General features: G+C 32.8%; 1 protein-coding gene and 1 long non-coding RNA gene across 3 annotated transcripts; one reads left to right on the plus strand and one right to left on the minus strand.

The window, feature by feature from the left end:
- Nucleotides 1-764: 764 nt before the first annotated feature.
- Nucleotides 765-2,798, plus strand: LOC120092512. 2 transcript variants are annotated; one of them, XR_005486059.1, is made up of 6 exons: nt 765-1,156; nt 1,252-1,317; nt 1,402-1,457; nt 1,543-1,606; nt 2,072-2,157; nt 2,305-2,798. It is a non-coding gene; the product is annotated as an uncharacterized LOC120092512 (long non-coding RNA). The 2 variants fall into 2 exon arrangements; XR_005486058.1 differs by having other exon boundaries at nt 2,072-2,792.
- A 4,951-nt stretch (nt 2,799-7,749) lies between these two features.
- LOC120092662 (60S ribosomal protein L30-like) lies at nt 7,750-10,119 on the minus strand. Its single transcript, XM_039050808.1, has 6 exons — nt 10,031-10,119; nt 9,883-9,932; nt 9,695-9,800; nt 9,468-9,569; nt 8,496-8,564; nt 7,750-8,057 (listed from the first exon to the last, which is right to left on the minus strand). Exons 2-6 carry the CDS (start codon nt 9,901-9,903, stop codon nt 8,017-8,019), a joined length of 339 nt encoding a protein of 112 aa, XP_038906736.1. The 5' UTR covers nt 9,904-9,932; nt 10,031-10,119; the 3' UTR covers nt 7,750-8,016.
- Between the last annotated feature and the right edge of the window lie 1,021 nt (nt 10,120-11,140).

An 11,140-nucleotide genomic window follows, 5' to 3' on the forward strand; every position in this document is an offset into this window, starting at 1 on the left:
CCCACTTGCATGTCTTCACATGAATGGTAAGGATCAGATCATTTATAGCACTTTACAACACTTGTAACATCTACAAAGCGAGCCATATCTGTAGTATCACTAGGATAAGGTATTCTTCCTTTATCCTTATACTACAAACCATTTAGGTTATTACTTAAGGCATAATCCACTTGTATGTCTTCACATACATGCTTTGTTACATGAAATAACCACGGATCTTAGTTTATTGGATTGAGTAAATGCTTATAAAATAACACTTATTTTATTAATAACAATATGTTCACAAAGTGTTTACAAACTACGAGACTATCAGAAGAATTGGGACACCAATTGTAACACTCCGCACATTTTTTTATAATAATGTAATTTCAGTAACGTTTTATTTGTAAATTTAGTAATTGTTTATTAGTTGGAGGGCATTTTTTTGGAATTTTGTACTTCAAGTATAAGTGCGGGAATTTTAAGTGTTGGCATGAAAATATTCAATTTGAAAATTAATGACAGGAATTAATTTTCTTTTATAAAAATGAAAAGAATTAATAAGTATATAACTTGAATAAGGAAATGAATTAATTATTAATATACTATTGCCTTTTTAGTTATTAAATTATTATTATTTTATTATTATTATTATTATTAATCTTTATCTTTTTTAAAAACCAACACATTCTCCTTCTCCCTCTCGCAAAATAGAACCCCCCACCCTCATTTTATCTCTCCGCCGCCGCCTCCTCAACTGCCACAAACTCCAAATCGTCCTGTTGCGCTGGCCGATTCTCCTTAGGCAACCTCAGACCGCGTCGTGCGACTTCCTCCATACCCTCATCTTTCCGTCCGTCTAAGTCGCACACAATCTCGCCCAGCCGGAGGAGCAGTCCAACTGAGTCACACCAGCTCGCCCAACTGAGGAGCCGACCGATCTAAGTCGTTGCCGCCTGCTTCGAGCCAGAACCGAAGGTAGCCGCCATTCGCAGCCGCGTGCCACTCTTTCGTCTAGCGTTGCAGACCCTCGCGTCGCTCGATCCGTCTAGTTCCACCGCTGACCCTTCGCCACGCTGCCAGCCTAGCCGTCGTCCGCTTCTTAGTTCTACTGGTGTCCATCGGTTTTCATCAATCGGCCACTACTATGTGGGTTTTCGCCGGAATCTAGAATTTGGTAAGATCTATTTTGTGGTTGGGTTTATTGAAGGGTTTTTGGATGCCCACTAAGTTGGAATAAAGATTAAATTAGTCGCATTATTTTGATTTTAGATTTGAGCTTGGAAAATTACAGAAGTGGCTGTCCAGCGGATTCGAGATTGTTCGGCAAGAGTTTTGGTAAGCGTTATGGTCCTTGTTGTTGGTTTGTGGGCATGTTTTGATTACTGAATTAAATGTTGACTTAACCCTTGTATCTTTAAGGTTCTAAGTCGTCGTCCATTGGGACTTTGGCAGTAGTTTTTGATCAAGTTCTTGGGGTAAGCTTTTGGGTATTTTGGATTTGAATCTGAGGTTTCGCAATTATTGTTGGACTGAAATTTATTGGTTGTATTCGTATGTTAGGGTCGTTACTTCGAACCACTATCATCGTTGGTTGTCTGGTTTTATCTATGAAATTTCGATTAAGGTAAGTAATCTTACTACTGGAACTGCCCACGGGTCAGGCTTTAGTTGTATGCTAGCATGATAAATATATGTTATGGCAAAATGTTAGCATGATAAATTGATAGTATGATCTGAATCAGAGTATGTTCTGGCACGAGATCTGAATTATTTAAATATGCATATAGACACTTGAATGCTAGTATGAGATGGTATGTGCTTCCATATGATTGTATTTGATCTGGTGATGCTGAGGTATACACGTATGTTGTAGAACTATGATGTTAAATTATACATATATGTCGTAGAACCATGATGTTGAGGTATATGTGTATGTGGTAGAGCCATGGTATTGAGGATTATATGTATGTCTTAGATTTGTACGGTGATGCTTTTGATGTTGAGACTGTGTGAATGTCCTTACTAATTAGTTAGATGCCCATTAGATTTTGTGTTTCCTTCTAGATTCACCAGTTTTTGTTTTCTTCAGGATTCACCAGTTTTTGTTTCCTTCGGGATTCACCAGTTTGTGTCTCCTTCGAGATTCACCAGAGATAATGGGCATACTTAACTACAGTAGGATAGGACTCAGTCTCCTTCTTGTTTCATGTGTATATGTGTCAAAGGTGGATGTCTAAAGGACATAGATTCCTAACCTAACCCCAGTAGTGGGGTTACTTACTGAGTATTTTATACTCATTCTTTCTCATGTCATTGTTTCAGGTAAGGGTAGAGATGCACCAGCGATGGACAAGCGAAATCGTAACCGAACCACTGGGACTAGTTTTTACGCTTCTGCATCATGCGATTTAGAGTTCTTTTCATGCTTCTTCTAATGTTTAGTTTTGATGTTTGAAACTTATTATTATGAATTTTTTTTCATATGTATTTATTAACCTTTATGATTTATGGGTACCCTATTAGTGTTTTTAACATTTGTATTTAATAAAGAACTTTTAAACTCCCCTTATCTATTTAGCATTTATTTCATCATAAAGGAGTGTCATTTTACGTTTCATGCATGCATGTATTTTAGTAACGGCCTAACTCAAGTCCTAGGGGGTCGGGTCATTACACCAATCCCAACATCAAGGTCATTTCTTCCTCCTCCCTCTCTTTTCTCCTTCTCCCTCCCTCCCTTTTCTCCTTCCAATGGTGTAAGTTATAGGTGAGAAACGGATGTCATGGGGTGAAATTGTTGGGGTTGATGCCCTAAATCTTCTAAAGTCCTATAGTTTGTAAATGTATTGACAAACTCATTATCTATTTAATAAAATATATGATATTTTATTCCATATATTTTGTTGTATTAACCACAAACCAATAAACAAACATCCAAGGTTATCTTGTAACTTAAACATGTATATAGAAACATACCGGTGGATCATGTTTAAGTGATAACCTAAATGGTCTGTAGTAAATTGATAGGATTGGGTACCTTATCCTGGTGACACTACGAGTATGACCCGCTTTGTAGGTATTACAATTGTTGTAAAGTTTTACAAATGATCTGATCCTGATCATTCATGTACAGACATGTGAGCAGGGATATTCTATCCAAAGGGGTTTATATAAGATCGGACCATGAAATGTTTAATCTCATTGTACAATGTCGTTCATAATAGAGACTTATATTTCACAAGTATGACTATAGGTACATAACTTGAATCCTAAGTGAGTTGTGAACTCCTGCCAATGAGGGCAGTCTTTTGATTTGTATGAGTGAGAGCGGCCAAATCCCCTATTCAACAAGCCTACCATTTTGGGGATTCGTCTGATTGGGGAGTTGGGAACACAGTTACACAAGAAAGAATTTACTCGTTCCCTGAGGTTGGGGTAAGTAGATAAATCGATCCTTGAATGGCTGATTCCTGAGCACTCGAAACAATGTGACATCATACCCTGCTCCTGGCCAAGAGGGGTTAGTCATAGTTAGACTAGCGATATATTGATTAGAGGGATCAATGGTACTTAAGGATTAAATGTAACTACAGGGGCAAACGGTAATTTTGGCCTAGCTGTACTTACGAACAATCTGTGAAGGGTTATCATACTATTAATTAGTTATATCCACATAGAAATATATTTGTAGTGTGAAAAGTGCAGTTGTTATCTTTAGTGGAGTGTCCGACAATTAACGAATGGTGAATAGTTTAATTAAAGAGTTTGATTAGTTATTCATGTACCGTTGGACGCTTCAAGCTACAGGTCCATGAGGACCCCTTGGTAGCTCAATAGGATTAAATGAGAATCAATTTTTGGATTAATTTGAATTGTTCAAATTAATAGAGGGATTTAATCATATATGATATAATTAAGTTCTTTTTTAATTATATGTGATATAATTATTATAATGCATTTGATACATTATAGATTAATTGAGAGGACATAAATATTTGAATGAGATTCAAATATTTTAATATAAATATGATTCATAATTTTTATTTAATATAAATGTGAGTTATATTAAATGTCATATAAGAGAGAAAAGAAACTATAGGTTATATCGTATGTGATACAAATATTAAATCTATAGGTATATTTGATAATGTATATATATATATATAATATGATAAGTTAGTTGTCATATTTATATTTATATATATTAAATATCATTTTTATTTTATATTAAATAAAAATGAGGGAGGGAGTTACAATTCTCTCCCCCTCTTTTCTCTCCATCTCATATAAGTGGATGGTTATGTTATTTTGTTTTTTAAAAGATAGGAGAGAGTCGTCTTCTTCGACAATCTGATCATCAAAATTTGAGACTGAGGAAAAGAGATAATTGTTCTGTGAGTTTTGAATTGTTGGTGAACAATCTCAACTCTTCCTCCTCTCTATTCAAGTTTTATTCCCTCAATCCAAAATAGTCAGAGTCCACCACTCCTAGGTTCTCTATCTGAGAATACCGAAGAAGCCTTTCTGGTAATGTTCGTGCTCTTGATCGAGGTGTTCTTGAAGAAAGTCTTCAGGGCATTGGTGTACTATTCGAGGATTCTTGAAGAAAGTCTTCAAAGGTAAGGGTTTTTGAAACCCTAAGTTTTTTCTTTTGTTAAATCATGTTATAATTTATGTAAATGCATATTTTGTTCTTAATTTACTGTAAAATTTATATTCAATGAAAAATGGATTTTGGACGATCTATCTGCCACTCACGGTTCCCTTCAATTTGGGATCCTCCATCAGCGACGAGGCGAGCACGAGACAGTAAGAACAGCGATGGTGGACTCGGAGCGGATGAACGACAATGACGGATTCGGAGCAAATGAACGTCGACGGTGGACTCATAGTAAATGGACGACGAAGGCGAACTTGGAGCAAACGAACGACGAACCCGATTCAACTTTTAGTTTTATTTTTTCCTATTATTTATATATATTATGATATATATGTACTTTTTTTAGCTTCGGTAGAAAATTTGATATATACTATAATATATATATTCGTTTATTTGATATAAACGAGAGTTTTTTTTTAAAATTTAGACTTCATGTATTATGTTATATATACTGTGATGTAAATGAAATTTATGAAGATTTATATACTGTGGTATATTTCATATATTGGTTTATACAGTGATTTATGTCAAACATTGAGTCAATAACTGTAGTATATTTCATATATTTGTTATAATATTTTCAAATACCTAATAAAATGTCCTATGGTATATTTAAAATAATCATGGACCTGTCAAAAATATTCTAAGGTATATTTAAAATAACCATTAATTCGTAAAAAAAAAAAAAAAATAAATTGATACGTAGAAACCAATGTAAATAGAAAATAAATTTTCATTAAACGCATTTTTTTCCAAATTGGAAAATGGAAAGAAAAATTACAAGAAATGTTTTTTCTCTTTCCACTTGATAAATGAGAAAAATTTTATTAAATGTATTTTCTCTCAATAGTAAATGTATTTTCTCTCCCCATCGTAAAAGTAGCTTCGAAAATAGGGAAAAATATATAAAAAAAACAGATATAAATAAATGAAAAAGGGTATTGTTGAATGAGAAATTTTGGACCAATCACAAATTGCCACAGCATTCATGCGAAATTCCAAATCATTAAATTTGGGACCAATTAGGAGTTGACATGTGTCCCAAATTGGAGTTAAGACAAATTCTGATTGTTTCATCATGACCATTGAATCAAATAAGATTAATTTGACCTAATTTGACATTATTATTTGGGTTGAAGTCTTACTAAGACCAAAAAAGGTTGAATTTGATCAAAATGTCAAATCAAACCTAAGTCCAACTAATCAGGCCCAAGGACTAGACCTATGGACCAACTAAGCCCAAGTCCAACTAATCAGGCCCAAGGACCAACTAAGTCCAAGCCCACAAGGCCCACCAAAGAACTCTATAAATAGAGGAACTCTCCTCATTTGTGGAAGAGCAATTCTACATGCCAAAAGACTTAGAAAGAATTCTCCCAACAATCACACCCTAACTCCTGAAGCTGATCACACTTGAAACTCTTCCAAGATTCCAAGCTCAAGAACATCTACGCTCCGCTTTTATACATCTTCATGCTCCGCTTCTATACATCAAGCGTACGCATTCAATCGAAAGAGAATAAGTGGATCAAATACTAGAGATTGAACCACAACACATCAACTTAAGTTCAACTCCATGAAACAAGTTTTTCTAGAAGCCTCGTGTGAACATTAATGAAGATCATCAAGCCCAAGACCGATCATCCAAGAAGATCAACGAGCCAAAAGGTTGATCATAAAGGCCGATCATCCAAGAGGATCAACAAGCCAAAGATCGATTGTCCAAGAAGATCATCAAGCTCAAAAACCGATACAAGCCCAAGAACCGATCATCCAAAAAGATCAACCAACTCAAAGATTATAGTTTATTTTGAAAGCTTCAAAGAATTATATATTAAAGATTGTCCTTGCTATACCAAAATCAATATAAATACAAAGTTCAAATCCACGAAACAAGTTTCTCTGGAAAACTCGTGTCGTGTGAATAGGTATAATTGTCCAAAATTAACCCTAAAAGTCATATTTGGAAAAAAAAAATCAAGTTTCAAGACATTTATGAAATATAGAGTTTTCTTTAGGCCTTATAAGTAGAAACCCCTTTAAAATATTATAAACTTCTTAAAAAGATGCATAATTTTAAAATATTTTCTTGAAAATTTGTAGTATGAAACAAAAGAAGAAAAAGAAATCATAGACTTGTAAAACCACCGTTCATGTCGAAACAAAATCACAAGATTAAAAGGTGACAAAATTGAAAAGATCTCAAACTTTTCGTCCACAATCTAAAAGAGAAATTAAGAACAATTTATAAAAATTTGAAGAAAAGCAATAAGCATTGAGATATGTGTTTAGAGAGAAACCCTCAGATAAACACCATCAGTAATTTGCCTGCAATGGTGGGTCTCAAGTTCACGATAAGCAATGTGTTACGTATTATGGGGAAGACGACGAAAAAGGAGAAGAACAAGAGAAAGAAAATTGAGAATGAATGAGATTTTGAAAATTAGAATATATAAATTTAGATAGATAAAGATTTAAAAGATATGTAATGTATCTAAATTTAAGTGAAAGGTTCTGTTTTGAGGGTATCTTTGAAATACAAACAATGTTCAGTCTACGGTATGTGTGATTTGGCAAAAATCTTATTAACTCCACCAAATAACCAAACAAAATCTAAAATTTTGTTATATTATCCAATTTTCCAAGAAAAATAAATAAATACTCCTAATTTTCAACTAAAAAAAAAGCCCAAAAGGTGAGTATCTCTACGGCATAAAGAAACGTTTTGTCAGAAAAATGAGTCACACATTAGATGAAACAACACATGCTTACATGGATTAAGCAATTAATAGGAGATTTAAATATAAAATTGGTTCCTATAGTTTAAAAAAAAGAGTTATGAGTTTAACTCCTTAGTTTTCAAAGTTTAATTAAATCCCTGTAAATTGATAAAACGTCACTATTTGTGAGGATTTGTTCAAACTGGAAGAATTAAATTCTATTTATAAATCATAGATTAAATTTTAATTATAAATCATAGAGATTAATTTTAAACTTCCTCCAAATCAAAATTTGCAATTAGACCAAGTATAATCAAACCTACATAAGAAGGCATTTGGATCAAATGACGAAAAGTTCCTACTCATTGCTGAACTAAAACAATCTTGTAACTAAAACGTAGTTGCATTGCCAATCCGAAAGGCGAGGAGATTCTGAATTATCAATTGTAAAACTACTTGAACATTCTACACAAAAGGCCACGTCTCAACTAAATAAAACATCAAAGACATTGACAAAATCTGGTTATCAACATAACAATTTTAATGCATAAACTTGGTGGCTATTCTGGGGACATTAAAATAAATGCAAATTCTGGCCTTTGCTGAAGAGAAAAGGTGCCAAAAAAAAAAAACTAACGCTCTCGATGACAATAATCACTGATCACCGGGAAGCGATTTGATAATGTCAGAATCACCTGGAAAAGAATATAATGGCAGGTGACTTCGTAAAACCAATCATTAAAAGACGAAGTACAAGGCAACTCAATGTTTCACTATTTCTATTTTGATATACAAACTTAAGACTGATTTATTCAACTTTCTAAGTGTAGCTTTTAAATTTCAATAATTCTATTAGAAAAAAATTAGTTTTTTATTTATCTTTTAGCCGAAAAAAATTAGATCTATTTCAATACCCAACACCCGACTATATATGTTCTCTCAAACACTTGTCCACAGAAAATACCTAGTCCCAGAAAGAAATGAACCCATAGAGTAAAGGAAAAACAAATGCCATTACATCAAATTTTTGTTTAAAATTTTTTATGCAAACTTCAAGAACTGAAACTTAAGGACCACCACCATGATGACATAGAAACAAAATTTCATCAACCAAAATAACAAATTTGTAGTACCTGGATCAATAATGCTGAGGCAGGAAACACGGTAATACTTGCCACAAGCAGTCCCAAGATCAACATTACCTAAATGTACACCCAAATAACAGAAATAATAAATGAGGCAGAAGAAACAAAACATACTAATAAACGTACATGAAAATATATAGAAGCAAAGCACAATCAAGCATACAGGTCTAATTTACTGACAAATTCTTAAAATAAAGAAGCATAAATGGAATGAGAAAAAATTAAATTGGTTGACCAACATAAATATGATTACAAAGAAAACCAATTACTACCAAAGAAAGCAAATCACCTATCTTATTCAATAGGCAACATACCAAGATCAAAACAATTGCTGAAGACAATGGTAGCTAATCAATAGAAAAGTAAGAAACTAAGATGCATAAACATTTTACAGAACCTCCCTGCATAACCCTAAATTCGTTGAATGTAAATTTTAATAAACATGTTTTCTTCGTGATTGTGTCCTAGATCTTCCCAACAAAAAAAAAATGATATGTCCCTATGTCTATGTTGTGTTGCATCTTCATCTTGCTTCTTAGTATGCAAGAAGCGCCTACTTTGGAAATAGTTCTACAAAGATTTTTATAAGGACAAACTAGACAGTGAAATATTAGTTTATTTGAACGTGGAAAGCCCATTATGAACACTCTTCGTGGCAGAATACCCAGACATTACCTAATTGATCAAGTTACTTAAATATACAATTACAAACACAGTAAACTCTGTCCAGATTATGCAAAAAGCTACATCTAATACAGAGTTGACTGAATGACCTGTTTTTCTTATTCTATAATTATAATGAAAGATGTAATAATACAATCCAAAAATGGAGAGCAGTCAAGTCCCATATATCTGAAATCGTGCATACGAAGCTCCAAAATGTTATAAAGCAGGAAAATCGTGCTTGCAATTGGAAATATAAACAACCAAGTAACCAAGCAGAGTCCCTACGAAACTTACTTCCGTTATAGTGGTGAACTCCAATTTTGGCAAGCATTGCATAGTACTCAATTTCGGATTTACGCAGAGGGGGGCAGTTATTCGATAGAATAATAAGCTTCCCTGAATTTTCACAGATCGAAATATAGAAAAGTGTCAAAAATACAGAATAAAACCTAAAATTGAATCAAGCGCCATCGCTAATAAGCAACAAGGCTTCTTGCTAAGGGAAGGACACGGATGAAAACCTTTGGAACTGCGGATAGTGCGAAGGACGGTTTTGTAACCCAGTGTGTACTTGCCGCTCTTCATAACAAGGGCGAGCCTGTTGTTAATGCTCTCATGAGTCTTCTTCTGCAATTACAACACCATAGATTATCAAAACCAGTATCCATAAAGTAATTGGAACTGCAACATCTATGTAACTGATACTTACAGTCTTCTTCGCCGGCGCCATCGTCGCTGCTCAAAATGTGTACAAAATCACTAAAATAAAGATGAAATAGAAGAATAAGAGATCTTCGACGATCGAAAAATTAGGGTTTGTATGTACAAAATGTCTGAAATTAGGGTTTGAATGATACCTTCCACGACTACAAGGGGTGGCGGGACTGCAAAGAGGGAAGTGAAGTTAGGGTTTATAATTTTATAACATTATCAATGTTAATTCAACTGGGCTTTTTCTGGGCCCAATTGAGATATTAATGGGCCTACTTTAATAATGGGGTTTACCCTTTTTTTTCGTCCACCCCATGTTATGAGTTTCATCATAAGTCAAACGGCGCCGTATGAAATCTTTACTCGTAACGTAGCCCCTCATTCATACAAAGTAAAAAAATCAATAATTCAAAAAATCAGAAGTTATATTTTAACTCTTTTAATTTTGAAAAAAATTGAGAAAAAATAATTTAACCTGTTTTTTTAAAATAAATAAATAATTTAGGTCGAAGATTTGTTTGAAAAGATCAAGAATTTAGTAGAAAACAAAAACAAAATTTTCTTTTTCACAATATCCAAAAACATGTTCGGTTCAATTAAAATTTTTGAAATACAATAGAAGATTGATTTGGGTTTGGTGAAATTAATTCTAGAGAATGATATTATTATTTTTATTATTATAACCTTTTGTTATTATTATGAATTTTCATTGTTAGTAAGGGAAAGAGAGACAATAGAGAGATTACATGCATTTTTTTTATTTGTTAAAATACAAATGACGAAATATATAAGAGAATAAAGAAATTTTTTCTGAGAAAATAATATAAATAATTTTCATGAAGATGAAGTAAAAGAAAACAAATTTGTAGGATTAATGTTGATAAGATGTTACATCAATTAAATTAGTAGTAAGTATATTCATCTTCTTTAAGATATTTAATTTGCAATTTGTGGAGTCTAACATAAATGTGTTTTGCAAAAAGTGTATTATGTGTTCATAATTTTTTAAAACAAAAAAATGACAATTTATTGTTTTGAAAAATGCCTATTTTAAGGGTATTTTTGAAAATAAGTATACTAAACACGATTAAATTGTTTTCCTTGTTGTTTTTGTTTTTGAAAGCATAAAAACAAAAATGAATCAGAAACTAATGGGACCTTAAACCATTAAGAAGATACAAATTCAACTATATATTTTTATTTTACATTTGTATTTATATTTTATATTTTATATTTAGAATGTGAAATTTAAATAA

Source organism: Benincasa hispida, chromosome 12, assembly GCF_009727055.1.
Source record: "Benincasa hispida cultivar B227 chromosome 12, ASM972705v1, whole genome shotgun sequence".
Taxonomy (NCBI): Eukaryota; Viridiplantae; Streptophyta; class Magnoliopsida; order Cucurbitales; family Cucurbitaceae; genus Benincasa; species Benincasa hispida.

Bases quoted from the DNA above. Each gene is read 5' to 3' on its own strand.
- LOC120092662 (XM_039050808.1), bottom strand. From the start codon at position 9,903: ATGGCGCCGGCGAAGAAGACT. The intron at 9,801-9,882 runs GTAAGTATCAGT...TTGTAATTGCAG, and splicing joins TGGCGCCGGCGAAGAAGACT to AAGAAGACTCATGAGAGCAT. The intron at 8,565-9,467 runs GTAAGTTTCGTA...GTGTACATTTAG, and splicing joins AGTTCACCACTATAACGGAA to GTAATGTTGATCTTGGGACT.